Source organism: Notothenia coriiceps, unplaced genomic scaffold (genome assembly GCF_000735185.1).
Source record: "Notothenia coriiceps isolate Sejong01 unplaced genomic scaffold, NC01 NC01_scaffold00024668, whole genome shotgun sequence".
Lineage (NCBI taxonomy): Eukaryota > Metazoa > Chordata > Actinopteri > Perciformes > Nototheniidae > Notothenia > Notothenia coriiceps.
In genome coordinates, this window is record NW_011357369.1 from 4,032,085 (window position 1) to 4,048,812 (window position 16,728).

General features: G+C 39.9%; 1 protein-coding gene across 2 annotated transcripts in view; it reads right to left on the minus strand.

The window, feature by feature from the left end:
* Positions 1 to 2,098: 2,098 nt before the first annotated feature.
* Positions 2,099 to 16,728, minus strand: part of LOC104955621 (neuronal acetylcholine receptor subunit non-alpha-3-like) — a 37,243-nt gene continuing 22,613 nt past the window's right edge. Inside the window, exons 2-8 of one of the 2 annotated variants that reach the window (XM_010782984.1) lie at positions 11,976 to 12,127; positions 7,960 to 8,004; positions 7,131 to 7,240; positions 5,189 to 5,702; positions 4,376 to 4,566; positions 3,687 to 3,891; positions 2,099 to 2,673 (exon numbers count right to left, since the gene is read on the minus strand). In XM_010782984.1, the coding sequence (XP_010781286.1) occupies positions 2,542 to 2,673; positions 3,687 to 3,891; positions 4,376 to 4,566; positions 5,189 to 5,702; positions 7,131 to 7,240; positions 7,960 to 8,004; positions 11,976 to 12,127 (1,349 nt within the window). In that variant the 3' untranslated portion in view covers positions 2,099 to 2,541. Of the gene's footprint in view, positions 2,674 to 3,686; positions 3,892 to 4,375; positions 4,567 to 5,188; positions 5,703 to 7,130; positions 7,241 to 7,959; positions 8,005 to 8,315; positions 8,403 to 11,975; positions 12,128 to 16,728 lie in introns of those variants that run through there. The other variant, XM_010782985.1, reaches the window with a different exon arrangement.

Genomic DNA, 16,728 nt, shown 5'->3' on the forward strand with positions numbered 1-16,728 from the left:
AGGGATAGTATTGTCTGTCTTCCTGTCACTGCCAGTAAAGGTTACTTCAACACTTTGGTCCGCACTGAAAAATCTCCATGACTGTTTGATGTATTATCCAAGGCTTTTTTTAATGCTTCATAGCGAGACACAAAAACATTTTCACATCGGAGGGCTATTTTGCTTCCATAACATGTCCTATTTCACGCATTGGAAAAAAAGCATCCAAAATACATGATGAAGTGTTTAACTCACTAACTTTGGCTGTAGATTTCTCCATGCACAAAGGTTACCTTAAGATAAGTTCTTCAAACATTTCAGAAAACTATAGAATATTGGTTTTAATGGAGAACTGGAGAAGTGTCATGCAGTCATATATGTGTCAAAACTATGGAGTGTCTGGCAAAATGCAAATCCCCCTTTTGTCAAAATTATAATTTTTCTCTTAGACTGCGCCAAAAATCAACACTTCAGTATCCCTTACTTAAAACCCCTTTTTTAAATTATATATATAAACCTTAGAATGTGTTTGCTTGTATGGAATCCTGCAGGGCTCACACCCTGCTCTGTCACAGTCTGTCTGTCACACACGGACACACAAACACACTCATACAATGTCTATGCCCTTGCCTTGCCTAGACCAGACATACCCACGCCATATGTGCACACGCACACACACACACCTGTCTGCCTGTGTCAGGTCTGTGGCTGTGAATAATAGAAGAGTGGGCTGAGGTCAGACTGTTCAATTGCAGAGGAAACAAGGGAGAGGCTTTTCTTAAACACGTCAGCCCTTTTAAATAAGTCAGACAACACATTGTGGTATCCTTAAATATAGGCTACAGAAACACTGAGATATCATCTGGGATTTGTATCTTAGCTAAATTTAGTTTTTGACAAAGGCCTGAAGGCTAAATGGCAAAGTTGGGGGTTCAATTGGATAATCTCATCCAGCTGTAAAAAAAGTGCGGGGGAAATGAATAAACCAGCTGTCTCCTCTTGTAATTACTACTGATGATGCGCTCTTTTAGCAAAGCAGACAACTGGGAGGAAGCTTTCTGCTCAAAACAGGGTTTACAGTAACATGCTGTATGCAATAACGCACCACTACAAAATATGTGCTCAGACTAACACAGATCCCAACAAAAAATGACATTTTTAGTGTTTAATTTAATTGTACAGGTTTTATTCTAGTGTGCCCTTCCCCTGTTAGATATTGATGATTGCAACCTTCTCCCATAGTTACACATTTTATGTGATGCTGTGAATGAGGACACATCATTAGTTTTACAACATGGCCACAAAATGTCAAATTTTCGAGATATTAACCTGTGTCATCAAGGCATCCCAATAGGTTAGCTTCTTATGTATGTGCTCATACTCCATATATAAAATAGTTTTCAGCCAATTATAATGTCTCAAGCAGGTTGTGCTGCCATTTAGTGGTGATACAGTGTCATTACAGCCAAAAACTCCACATACCAGCGCCAGATACAGAATGTGGGTCCCTATTGACTCATGTTTTTTCACGTTCCTTTTTAAACATTAGTAAATAGTTGGGCCAATTTCCTTTAGAAAAATGCACCATGGGATCACATCCGATGGTCCGTATATTCAAAGGAACAGTTCAATCCCATAATTAAAAATGCTCCTTTTTTCCTTTTAATCTATATTGTTTTGGTGTGAGCCGTCAGCCATAAAGATGACTGCCTTCTCTCAAATATGTTAGAACTTATTTTTTTGAACCCTTTTTTCTGCATGGTGATACATTTCAGGGTGTAGTTCCACAGAAGAGATATATATTTACAAAATGAAATTGCTCATGTAAACAATGTCTGTGGATTATCTTTGGTGAATGGGTTATTATTTTTTATAAAGAGATATTGCTGTTGAGTTTTTCAACTGATTTTTTTGCTTTTACTCAGCTTTGAGTAACACAAGCAGAATGCCTTCTAGTTTCATTATATTGTAGAAAATGTAGACATGTCTATTGCCAATCTCTACAACACATGGGCATTGTACATTTCAATTTTAAACAAAATAAATTGCATGGCATAAACCCGTAAGATCTCTCCAGGGTGATTGCCCAATTTGCCTTAGGTTAAAACATGACTGGAAAATTGATGTTGTACATTTATTTTTATTGTCATCGTCTAAACAGCACTCACAGCTGGTAGAACAACATGGTAAATGTAACACAAAAAAACAACGTATTATTAATGAAGTGATATTGTTGCATGTATGATTACAATGTCACAGTTATACAAACATGGATATTTAAATTATACACGCTACTTAAACCTGCTTATTGCTTTCGTTCCTCTGCACTCTGTGCATGCACCTTACATTAATTGACAAGTTGCATTTAGATAACAGTCTGCAGTAGTCATTACAGGCTGCAAAACACACTGCAGGGAGGTCAACGTGTGCAGCTCGAGCTTGTTTCTACAAAAAGAAAAATATACAGTGTGAATGTTTTATTGAGTTGCATCAATAAAATACAGACAAGACAAATTGGAAAAAGAACGAGCTTTAGGAGGGTTTTCAGGTTGTATATGTTTATCATGGTGTGCTGTAGTACATCTGCAGAGCGGGGGTGAAGATTAGGACAGTTCCTAGTATTGCCACTGTAAGGAAGGCCCACAGGAAAATCCTGTCTAACACCTGAGCCACAAACTTCCAGTCTTGAACAACCTATATGAGGCAGAAAAACACACAGACAACAAGAGAGAGACAACAAAAAGAAAGGTTATTAGGTGTGAATCTGTGTCAGCCTCAAGCATTTTGGAAACATTGCTAACACAAAGTACTTTGTGTCATTTGTTTAGCAGTTATACAGCAAGTTAGATCTCCTTAAGCAAAACATATGTAATGTTTTGCAACTAACCAGTCTCTCTCCATTTGAACATTAACAAAATATAGAGTTCGTTGAAGTGAGGTGAATCAGTGTGGGGTCATAGGGGGTTTTGTCTTTACCACCATAGCAGTCTGCTTACTCAGGATCCCAAAGCAAACAGACCAGGGGATTAACATTGGTAAAAACCCTGAAAAAAGCTGTTTCAATGTAAAAATTTTTTTTGTATTTCTCCGACCGTTGGAAGGACCATCCGTTAGCCTTGCTGCTGTTAATGTCTGCCTGGCTTGTTTCTTTGATCATGAATTTGAAGAGGTTTTGATCAAAAGGGGAGCACTAGCTTTTAATCCTCCAAAACACACAGATTTGGTCAGTAAAACTTGGTAAAGCACTGAATATAGCAGTTTCATGTTAAAAATGTTTTTCTGATCTGTAGCTAACATTTGTTGATCTTGTGTCACTAATAACTTAAATTCCAGATTGTAACGACAAAAATCCTTAATGTATTTCAAAAATGCAGTTATAATTAACAAAATCTAAAACATGCATCAAAATAATGTGGCTTGAAACTGTCAATGTATGACTCCTCTCCTGGCAGACATCATATAGCCGATATGTTGTAAGGAGAAACCTTGGTGTTAGAGCCAGACAAATAAAAAGCGCGGTCTCGTTGATTAAGAAAATAGATTCCTCATTATTAAAAACTGTTGGAAGCATTTGGGATAATGTACGTACAAAAACATATAACATAGGTCTAGTCCTTTCTAGACATTTTAATGCAGAAACATCTATATCTATTATATCTTTAAAAAACAATGAGCTGTACACATTCATCTCATGTCTGCCCACTCACCTCTCGTATGAAGTGCTCCTTTTTTATGTGACGGCTGATGTAGCGAACTGAATTTGTGGCTTTCTCCAGCATGGCCAGCCAGGCTTGGTTCTCGTCCTCCTTCGCGGCGAGGGGGCCCCTCTGCTGGCCGGGAGCCCCCTTCTTCCCCGCACCTTTGCGGGGCTTCGGCTCCGGGCTGTGCATCTCCATATCTGGAAAGTGGTATCTGAGGATAATGGACACCACATGTTTTATTCATTTTACATATTTGTCTTCTTATGTTTTGACAGATATCAAAAGGACATTTTTGGTAAGGGACTCATTTGCTTTCCTGTTGCGAGTTGGATGAGAAAGTCAATATTGCTGTCATGTCTTTACACAAAATACTAAACTATACTCAGGAGACTGGTAGCTTAGCTTAGCATAAAGACTGGAAATAGGAGGACATTTTAGGCTGGCTTTATCCAGAGGTAACAATATCTGCCTTTTATTCAGCACTTTAAAAGCCTGTGTATAAAATGTCAATTTGCCATACCTCAAGGGCAGTGACTGGTGAGACCTTGTAATGTCCGGGGGTAATTGCCTGGCAACTGCTTAGGCTAGCTGTTACCCTGTCTCCAATCGTTATGCTAAGCTTTGACCATCTTCTATCAGTGTAGGAAATCTTTTCCCAAATTGTCAAACCATTCCTACAGTCAATCCCACATTACCTGTCAGTGTGCCCCCTCATACACAGCAGTCTGGGCAATCTCTGAAGAAAGAGGCTCTTTACCCAGGGGGCCATGGGGTGGTAAGTAGTTGAGGAACGGTGGTGGACGTTGATGACAAAGACGGTGACGATGATGGAAAAAGTGACGAAGATCATGATGAACAGCAGGTATTCACCGATCAGTGGGATCACCTGGAGATGGTAAAATCAGTTGAGGGTTATTATTAAATAATATGTTTATTTTATTTCACCATATCAAGAGATTACACTGCTCCTTAAAGAGGCATTCCACAATTTCTTGTGATGTTATTGAGTTAGCACATTGGTGCTTTGGGCTAAATGCTTACATTTGTGATACTAATCAGTTAGCATGGTGATGTTTAGTTGATATTTTCAATTGAGCAATTTATCCAATGGTGGTCATCATGACATCTCACTATTTCACATACATGTCAAAAGTATGATGAAACTAGCGGAAGAAGTCAGGAGATCACCAGTCAATAGGCTTTACCTTTTTGGAACCACAAACACATTTAAACCCACAAGGGAACTACACACAATGCAAGATAGTGGTCAAAGCTTTGTTAGTCGACTGCATTTTTGTGATTTTGGAGAGTCATTGTCTTTTGGAGCTCCTAAGACTTTGGCCTTGTACTGTTGTATCTGCAGTTAAGTTATAGGAAATTCAGAGCCTGGTGATTGTAATCTGGGCATTCTGCAATTAAGATGACAATTAGGATAACTAGACCCAGGAAAAAGTCAAATAGCTTTAAAATGGACTGCTCAATGGAAACTCCTCCCTTACTCAACCCACCTTTGAGGAAGATGGGATGATTTCCTCTATGACCAGGAGGAACACAGTGAGCGACACCAGCACTGATGTGGAGAGTGACAGTTTCTCTCCTTCGTCTGATGGCAAATAAAACACCAGCACGGTCAGGAAGGACAGGCCGAGGCATGGGATGATGAGGAAGAGGGTGTAGAACAGAGGCAATCTCTTGAGGATGAAGGAGTAGGTCAGAAATGGGTACCAGTACATCTCATCTCTCCTGCTTCCCCTTTGTCCCGTGGCGTTGAGGATCTGCCACTCGCCGTTATCAAAGAAGTCTTTCCGGTCCACATAGTGATCCACCAGGACCAGGTCCACCATGTTCCCATCGTAAGTCCAGGATCCGAACTTCATGGAGCAGTTCTGTCGGTCAAATGGGAAGAAAGTGACGTCCATGGTGCAGGAGGACTTGTAGCTGGCCGGTGGAGTCCATGTTATGGTGCCATCCCAACGCACGATGGCTTTGGTCATGAGGGAACCTTCAAAGCGACCGTCCGCACTGGGAGAAGGAGAGAAAAAAAAGGGGTACGTTTAAGGTGGAAAAGGTGTGCCTGTTGCTGTGGTCCTGGATCCTGAGTCCTGGATCCTGAGTCCTGGATTTCGAGTCGTGGCTGAACCTGTCTCTGCGGTCCTGCCTGACTCATCATACTACTTCCCTGAGGGCTCCCACAGGATTGTTGACATCCTTGTGGATTCATCTTATTATAGACACATGCATTTCCAAACATTCGGTCTACCTATGTTGTAAATGTATTATCTTTTCACTTTACACACGGCATCTATTGCACGTCTGTCCGTCCTGGGAGAGGGATCCCTCCTCTGTTGCTCTCCCTGAGGTTTCTCCCATTTTACCCTTTAAACTGTGGGTTTCTCTGGAAGTCTTTCCTTGTACGATGTGAGGGTCTAAGGACAGAGGGTGTTGTATTGTCATACTGATATTCTGTACAAACTGTGAAGTCCACTGAGACAAATGTAACATTTGTGATATTTGGCTATATAAATAAACATTGATTGATTGATTGATTGATTGATTAAGACAAATCCAAGAGACACGTCACCTCCAAAATGATGAACAGTAAATGCATTTCTCACACCGCGTAAACTTGAATTATTGAGAAAAACATTTCCCTTTTCCGAAAAATGTAATTGAAGAGAACAAGGGCAGTGTTAAACAAAAGGTAAACGATATTGAATGAATGAATGAATGATGACACATTTACTCCCACTAGACCAACACTTCATCATCTTACAGCACTATACATAAATATCAACCAAACATACACACACTTAAAAATGAACCTCCCACAACAAACAATAATAACACTCCAGGAGTTTCTCATAATGGATGAACAACAAAATATACAAACACAGCCCCATGACCACAATATACAATACACAAATCCAAAACAGACAAAAGCCACAACTACATCCATTAGTGATAAACACTTTTACAAAACATCCGTTTACACACTCACACACAACCTCGTGCAAGAAAACCCAAGAATAGATTTTTCCAGTTGCATGCTCACTACTTTCCCAACTCAACTACTCCCAATGTTTCACTGCGACTTTACTATTAAAAATACTTCTGTGCAGCATGGCTGCAAAAGCGTGAGAGTGTTTATGTTTTAAAAAAAAATTTTTTTTAAATGCATGGATTGGGAAGTAGTGAGCAGGACTGAATATTGATTTTATTTATTTAGTGGAGTTGATCGATAAAAATAAAGATTATTAAGAAATTTAGGATAGTAAGTGGTGAGTTCCATATATATTATTGAAATGAAATGATTATTTTAGGGTTGAAGAATTCCTTCAAGAAAGGCAAAGTATGGGAGGAAGAAAACTATTAGAAGGGAATATTAAATGTGCCTCAGAGTTATCAGGCATTGCCTCGGACTGTGCTACTGATGTGTGCTGCATAACTCACTTTTCATACAGGACGATGTCAGGCAGCCATATAGTCTCTGAGGGCACTCTGATGGAGGTGATACCTCCATAGTCATCTGGGTTCCACTTCAGCTTCACGTCTACCCACTCCTTTAATAAAAAATAAAAACAAAGCTTGATAAGTAACACGATAAGACACAAGACTTAGCTTGAAAATGCTTTAAGTGCATATTGGAACAAGGACAGGGACGGGACTACTTACTATACAAAGCCAAAGGTCTTTATATTTCAGCGTACATTTGTCCTCAGCTGCCTTTTCAAGGCCCATGTGTCTTTTATTCAAAATCTTACTACGTAAATGTATGATTTTAGCAGCTAAAAGAAGCAGATAAAGTTACAACTATATTCATACTTTATCCTCTACATACGCTATTTTGACGATGCCCTTAATTGTTATATTTTGATTAAATCTATTTATGAACCAGAGGCCTGTACTTATCAAACAACTAAGAATTGCTTGCAAAAATGCTAAAAAAAAATAGGAATGAAAGAAAAATCAGAATAAAATAAAAATAATCCTTTATCACCTACTCTTACACAGGTGAACATTGAACACATTTAAGATCAAGTGATCCCTTGATTAATCACATGTACTACTTTTCAATTTAGCAGTTTGAATGCAAGTATTCAGTATTATTGAAAGTATGTAAGCTCTACTTGAATTGTCTGCAAGAAAAGTCATAGACCATTATAAGTGACAATATACATTAACTTTAAGAAGCTAAGGTAATTCACTTTAAGAAATCCCAGATGTCAAAATGGCACCCTTCAATTGAATAAACAAGCATTTGTAAATAGGCTATTTTTACCTGCCAGAGCCAGACATTTGTAGTCATCGCTTGGTTCTTTTCGTCCTGTAGAGAGATAAGGAGGAAGTTTTGTTCACTGTTTAAACGTCTCAGTGGTGTTTACGATAAGAAAGGCTAATGAGGAGCTAAGGAGTAAAACAGAAGCTGGAGACAAAAAGCTGAGTGGGATGAAAACAAAAAGAGTTATTTTTTTTTTTAAATGAAAGAATTGCTTCTTTTGCTTGCCACTTAGAAAGAACAGTAGAACAGTTCGGAGGGTTAAGTGCATTGCTTCAGGGTGAATCTAGAATGTAATGAGGGAGTGATACAGTGAGTGAAGCAGGTAGGACCCAAACACAGATAACATTTGATAATACCTTTATTTCAAGGTCTAGAATAAACTTGGAACAGACAAAACACGCTCCGGTGAACTAAGTCACGAACAAAAGAAGCACCAACACTGAACACAGGAGGAGACAAGACTAAATACACAGAAGGGTAATCACAGGACAAGAAACAGCTGGGCAGGGGAGGAGAAACACAAGGGCCACAGGTGAACACAATCAGATAACTAGACACACCAGGGAAACTAACGACAAGAGGAAAAACACAGGGAAAAGGACCAGACAATAACCCAGGAGGAAAACATGACAGAGGGAACAGCAAAAACATCCAAACCTAGACATAGAAACGTGACAGGGAGAGAATCACACGTTACTCGTCATTGACCAAAATGACTGGCAATAAAGCTAATGCTGCATCATTTAATACAAAGTATAGACGACAATAAGCTGCTGTAAGTCAGAAGGGTTTTAAAGCTCTGTACAGGAAGAGACTTGCCGTAGAGAGAAAATCTATGGAATAGAGTGTGTGGTTTGTCTACTCTCGAGAGGAGCTGAGGAAAAACCTGATTGCATCTTTTCTAAGCAAAAATGTATCTGACGTATTTAGTTTTTTCTAAATCACAGTAACCCTGCTAAAATAACACGAGATGGCACTCTTCTAAATGTTAATTCTGTATGGCAGAAGTACTTGCATCAAATAGTAAAACAAATGTCTCTGTGGAATTGTGAGAGCGTGTGTGTGTGTCCTTGTGTAAATAATACATGGGATCTGGTTCCTCTCAGCCTGATGGCCTCATTACTTCCTCAGCTTCTATGAAAGACCACGTTGGACCTCACTTTTAACCTTTCTTCCCCTTTCTTCTTTTTATACTCTCTTCCCATCTTTGCCCCTTTAAATCCCTTGGGTCCTTTCCCTCCTCTTAATTTATCCTCACACTTCTGTTCTCAGTGTATCTCCCATAGCACAGTTCATCAGGTGACCTCCCTTAAGAGCCTCCCCTTTCCATTTCTTAAACTCCAAACGCCTGGCATGCCACCCATACCTTTTAGGTACGCTCCAATCTTCTTAACAATAAATAATCAGGTGTCCTTCTTGTAAACCCAACCCTATATTCATAAGCGTCTGAGGTAAGTTTCAGTACTCCCCTCCTTCGTACTTTATTTGCTTGCTTTCCTCTCTTTTCGCAAAACATAACTCAGCTATCCTAAAAAGCCTTGATAGAAGGCAATTTTCATTTCGGCAGAGAGCTTTCTTAACATGTACACACAGCTTAAAGAGCATCTTGCAGGTTTTTATTTTTTCTACATTTATGCTTAAACTTGCTTGAAAATTACAATTAAAAAAGTGAATGCAGGATTTGATATGTTTTACGAGACATAAGGGCAGGAATTCAGAGGGAAAGGAGCAATTTTGAGCTCTGCTCTTAAAAACGGCTTTTTTTTAAGGTCATACGTCAAACGCGTCATATTACATCACACAGGGGACACATCTCCGCTCTCTGACCGCGGGTATAGTGGAGTTGCGTTGAGTTGAGCGGTTGTGTTTTAAGGAGCTGTTATTTTTCGGTAGTTTTACATTGTATTTCACCATTTGTAATCATGGTGCAGTATTGTGTTTGTGCAGGTTGCACAAATACCAGCCTGTCAGGACATCGAGTCCACAGTAAAAAGGACCGGAGCTAGCGTTCGTTCCTGGGTGCGTTGTGCATCCACCTCCCTGCAGCACATACTCTCCACAGCTTAATCAGGAAACCGTATTACTTCTCTCTCCCCCCCCCCCTTCGCTGCTCTCTCTCTCTCCCCTCCGGTACACAGCACCGTAGTGTCGAGTTGCATTAGGTAACGCGAGATACGGCTGATACTTGCGCATTAGTTACTGTTATGGATCAGTATCAACAGTCCTGCCAGTAACGTTACTATATTATCAATGCTACTTTAGTTATAGCCTGATATATGATAGCTAACTTTACAATGTTGTGATGTGACGTTAGCTAACATTCTGTAGCTAACGCCGGTCACTCACCAAGATAGCTGCCCAGTTCTCCACTGGTTCTCCTCACACCACAGCTCAATTTCTCTCCGATGGCCGTTATTTCTTCTAATCCTTGGCTGCTCCTGGTCTCTTGGACGCCTAGCAGGCTCATAATTATAAGGTTGTGGTCCGTCATATGCATTCGAATATTCATGTTCAACTTCTTCTGTGTCTTCTGTGTCGAAACTAGCATTGGGATCCATGTTTATTAATACGTTAAACCGGCCGCTCTCCCCCTTGTGTCCCCCGTGTTACGTCACACGCGGGAGGTCACGTGCCGAGGCTTTTTTATGCGGAAGTGAACATTTCTTAAAAAAACGACGCCAGATGTCACTGTAGTGTATATTTCTGTATATTTTTTTGAAAATCTAGTGTATTCATCATTTTCCTACTCATTTATTCACAGGTGTCTTTAACCTGGAAGTTGCTCTTTAAGACCCTTTGTTGCGTTGGTCTCCCAAAAGCATTGCATGGTGGCCGACAGGTGTGAATTCGTAACAACGTCCAATAACATTTCCATTAGGAGAAACGACCTGCGGTTTCAAAAATGATATAAATAAAATTAATCTTCACCAACTTCACAACATGCACAGTTTTGTAGTGTTTCTCTAGCACATTTCTGTCGAGGGCGCTCAGGATGAGACCATTTAAAATACCCATATCTATCTAATATTAATATGATACATAATGTATGATATGGGCAGAGCCAGAGATATTCTCCAGGACAATGAGGTCATGTCCTCAGCCTTCTGTTTTGTTTCTCGGCCTGGCTAATATCTAATTTCTAGACTGGCTTTTCAAAAGGTCAGCCTGATTTGATTGATTTCCCATTTTCCATTCTGCCTTTGCCAATACAACTACAAATGCAAAGCAAGCTCCCAAGCTGCATACAAATAATATGTTGATGTTCAAATCCAAGTCTGTTGATTTGAAATCACCACCTAAATAAAAACAAATGATATATGTTTTATTGAAATAATGCCAGAAATGACCAAATCATTTTTCATTCGTTCATACTTTCTCTCCCATCTAACAGAATGTTTTTTTTTTTTTTTTAACTTTAACAACATTCAGAGACAGCTGTTATTTTCTGTCTTGGTCAAAAAGGATTTGAATTGAAATTCCTGTAGATTATGCAGAAATCAGCTGCTATAGGCTTTTACACAGGTGTAGATGCTAAAGGTCAGAAACAGGTGTAATGTGATCCCATTACACCTGTTTCTGACCTTTTAACAGTTGTCTGTTAAGAAGAAGAACAGTCCCTGAGGCATGAGGTGCCCGAGGAAGTAAGGCTGTCTGAGTCAGTGTCTTTATTTAAGTCTCTTCTAAAAATATACCTCACGAGAAAGCTCAACCTGTTTATCTTACTGTTTTTTCTATTTTGCCCTACATTTCATTTCAATTTTGGGCAGTTTATTAAATGTTTTCCTTTTGTGAAGCTCTATGTACCTTTTTAATAGATCGGACCTCTATAACAAAATGTATTGTTTATTATTACAGGAACAGCGATATCATAAATCGACTTCAAAGATGGACCTAAATTTAATAACAACATTATTGTACCAGGGTTATGCAGTTCAACAGGACATTAGCATGGAGCTTGTTAGAGCCTTGCTTAAAAACGTTCTGTGTGTTTTTGTATCTGAGTATTGTTTTATTACCACATCCACCAGCTGTGAGATCTTCAGTCCAAAGCACACGGTGATGGTGTCGTTGGCATTGTGGACAGGCCGGACCCACTTCTGATAACCCCTGAAAAGGTTCCTCAACAAGGAATCCTCCAGCTCGGCCAGTGATACAAAATCTTCCTCAGCTGGAAAGAGCAAATGGAAAAGGAAAGTTGAGGACAAGATAGAAAGGAAACAAGTTTAAGAGAGAAAATTATTTTGTATTCACGAGAATAAAGTAAGGATGTCACGATCAACCATGGAAATATTCCAGATGGTTCTTCAAGTCAAAACCAAGTCATAAAAATTGTGACAACGTGGCATTAAGTTAGACTGACCTTTAAGGTTGACCATTATTGTGCAGCTAGGTTGACTCTTACACTAGACACCCCTGTATTTATGTCAATTAACTAACCAACATTGTCATCCCTAGAGAAATGCTAATAAATATCAACAAAGAAAATTCATCTGAGAATACTGAAAAAACTTTTTCTCCATTTTCTGAAGTAAATAATTTGACTAATACAAAAACATCACATTAGAGGAGCCCTATTATACATAATTTCATGTTCATATTTGTATTTTGTGCCTCTACTTTGACATGTTTACATACTTTAGTTTAATGTTCAAAAAGTGCTTTATTTTTCTAATACTGTCTGTGCTGCAGTACCTTTTTTTTTACATCCGTCTGAAATTGGTTAGCTGACCAGCTCTGTTGTGATTGGTCAACCACTTACAGTAAATATGTCCCACCCCTTAGCCTAGCAAGTACACTGTAAGAGCACCAGCCAATAGAGTGGTGCAGGGACGACGTATTTACTCGGAAGTAAGCTGCGCATGGGTTCCCTCGACAAAGAAGCAATGGGATTTCTCCATAGGATTTTGGAAAATAGCTCGAAATAAGGTCTGTGGAAAACCAACCTGATAAATGCACGTTTTGTTCAGCTGGATAATATCCACATGTCTACCCTACTTTTATAATTTGCGAATCATAAATCTAATCGCCAGAAGCAAAATGCTAACGGTACGCTATAAACAAACTACAGCAGACTTCAACGTCACGCCAACTTAAGATCGATAATTCAAAAATACAGACTCAAAATTGTATTGAAAAGTTTGCAGGAGGCAGGAACAGCAGAACAGCAGAACAGGGGCAAACAAAATTAGCGGGAGTGTTTACGTGTTCGGTGTAATGACGTACAATGGCCTCCACAACTTCTGTAGTCCTATTCAGCCACTTGTTAACAACCATCGTTTTTCAGACGTAAACTCTTCAAGAATCACCAGTGGGGTCACTGCTGATGTATATGTCATAGAACAAAACGTGATCTGTCTCGTAAATTTGTGTCAACCACAGACTTTATTTTGAGCTATTTTCCAAAATCCTATGGAGAAATCTCAGAGACGAGAGAACCAGTAGTGGTAAAATGCTAACTCACTTCCGGGCTTTAGGACTCGTCACTGCACCACTCTATTAGTTGCACCTGTTCCCCATCATCCCCACAACCATCTGACTTCCTGTAGACCTGCACTTCATCCCCTCTTTATTTCACATTTTATGAGTCCTGCTTTTCTTTTAGTCTTTGAATGTTGCGTGCAGAAAGTTCCGTTCTGATCTGTTTTTGTCTTGCCGTGTCTGGGCCAAGCCACAAAAATATATTTTCTTGTTATATGTTCCTGTCTCCTGCGTTTGGCTTCACCCTCCTCCACTACGCGTGACGCTCAATTAATTTGCTTTATTGGCATGAACCCAGGGTTGTTGTTGTTGCCAAAGCAGTTGACATGGATTATCAATACATATTAAATACATATAGGTGCAACATTTGCATTGATAATTTAATACAGTTAGCAATCCCTATTTTTGGCAGATCCACATAAAGCTGCCAGTCCCTGTCACCTAGTAGAACTAACTGTTTCTCTTCAGTGGTTAACATTTGAAAGTGCTTTAAATTGGAAATATGTTATATTTCACCAATAATCTGAATATAGAGGTGTAGCTGTGGGTAATATAGACTTTTTCCTAGACTTGCATGAATGTTTATACGATCACATGAAGGTTTTGACAGATGTAAATTGAAAAAAATGGATGATTTTTTAAGATATTTGCTGCAGGGAATGATCAGGGGCTAAACTGATGATAAAATTATTTTAAAAGACGAGGTTGAGAACGCTCTTACAGTATTGAGTTCCAATATGCATTCACCTTTAGACCTGTGTAGGTCAGATAATCTATCAAAGTATAATACACCATCAGCAGTATACTATATCCAAGGTGTGGTTGCTGCTATTTGAAAGCATTGCGAGATGAATAACACTGACTGTACAATTGCACACACACACATAGATGCCTGCTGCATGCATGCACAGTTGTTTCCCCCCCCCCAGCAGGTCAGGTCAGGGACTGTTATGTAAGGTTAAGTAGGCATCACTCCTCTGTCTCCCTGCAGTCTCTTCTGAAGGCCTGTGGAGAAACTCATCTACATAGTATGAATACGAATGACTGCACTGTATGCTTAGAGCTATTAGAACCAAGGCTGCCAGTGTGTAATCAGCATAGAAAGAGCAGTGATAGGAAGAGTGACCTAGGTCATTACGCGATCAGCTGTGAAAATGGCTTTGGAGCGAGGAGTTATGCATATGGTAAAGTATGGTCTGGTGTTTGAACCTAATAATTCTGTAATAAGAACATACATACAATGTCAGGGTGTAAGTGTACAATATATATACTCCCTCCAGATGGATTCAGAGTTCTGTAAGAATCCAAACATGTGCAGGTCTCATTAATTCCCCAGAAAAAGTGTGTTCTCCGGAAACTGTAATGCTTGCTACACTTGCTTGATTTAGATGCAACATCTGTTATTTTAATTCCAGGATCTATACAAAGTCATTCCCTTATAGAAAGCTTTAAACCTAAAGTTGTTTACCTCCGAGAAAGAATGCAAATTGTTCAACTGAGATATAATAATAATAATAAATTGTATTTATAAGCACACTTTTCATTTGCGTAAACAAAACTCAAAGTGATACAAAATTAATAAAGGGTGAAACAAAACAACAAAAACAATAAAAACAATTAAAACAACAGAATAAAAGCAGTGACATTTATGCCGGCATGGCATAATGGGGGGGTTTTAAAAATCCAGTTAAAGGCTACTAAAAAGATGCGTTTTTAGGCCTTTTTTGAAAGCATCTGAGTCTGTGGTGTCCTCAGCTGGTTTGGGAGGGCATTCCACAGTCTCGGAGCAGCGGAGCAGAAGGCTCGGTCTCCCATGGTTTTAAGTTTTGACCTTGGTGGGATGAGGAGGTTTGCCTTTACTGAACGTAAGTTCTTCGTGGAGGTTTGTGGGGTGAGCAGTTCCTTGATGTAGGAGGGAGCATTTCCATGTATGCACTGATGAGCAATGTTGTGCTAGTTACTGAAAACCAGTAACTAGTTACCATTACTACTTACTTAATTTCAACAGTAACTCAGTTACTTTACTGATTACTTACACCAAAAAGTAACTAATGCGTTACTGCGAACAGTAACGCATTAGTTACTTAAAAAAAGGGCTCCCATTAATGCCCTTATAGCCAGCCCTGCACATAACTTTTTTGCCCTGGTTCTCAAAAGAGCACCTGGAGATGTTGCTTGGTGCGCATCCTCTGTATCACGATTGTCAACGGAGGGGGGGGTGCTAGTGGAGTATGAAACCCTCTTCATCGCGAAATGTCAACGAGGGGGGGGGGGGGTCTAGTGGAGTATGAAGCCCTCTGCATCGCGAAATGTCGAACGGGGGGTGGGGGTGCGCGCCCGTGCCAGCGCATGAAGCAGTCGTGCAGCGTAGTCACGCGTCTTACCAGTTCTTATGCAACTCGCAAATATCTCTCTCTTCTCTCTTTTCTATCTCTCTCTTCTCTCATGTCTCTCTGTCTCTCTCAATGTTGGTGCGCAAATGCGCTTTTTTCAAATGATCCGCAGTAGTTCGTTCAGCAACCCTTGAGTGCAATGAGCATTCGGCAATAAAAACCGTCATTTGATGAGATTGCGTAATAAAACAAATTGAGTCAATTGGCAATGATGTAGCCAGCAATGAGGCAATCAAAAAAATATACAGAGCCGAGGGGTCTGCAACCACTCAAACGCGGTTGTCGCTCCGCTTGTCTCTACTCCTGACATGATTTATGTTATGAATCATTTACATGAATCTTTTGAAGTGACACAGTGTACGCTCTAAGGACACCACGGGCCAACGACAAATGATTGTTCTTGTAGGACCGCCGCCGCACCGCCCGAGTTCAGCTCAAAGACGGCGACCTCTATAAGAGTGATTAGCTGAAAACAGCTCAGTGGTTTCTTTTCTTGCAAAATCAATTTACCATTCAACACAGAACCGCCGCAGTTGTCTAGGATAGATGACGGGTTTTGTGCGTTAAGTTTGACAACTTTGTAGACGTCTTTGTTGTACACCCTGCTTCGATTCATCGATTTCTGGTGTCTGGTGGGTCTGAGTATGGCTGCGGTGAGGTGGAGGTAGATTCGTTGTTCGCCGACCTAAAATTCGGCTCCCTTACGATCGGTCCCTTTTCAACTATTTCGGTAACGTGCATATCAACATCTTGGTGTAACGTCCCAAATATAACGATAAGAGCACTAGTTTGGTCTAACATAATAAGAGAGGTTACGTTATTGTCATGACTTTACTTCCGATATCTGTCCCGACGTTATTGACCACGCGCCACGCGCGTACGTGTGGGCGGTGGTTTT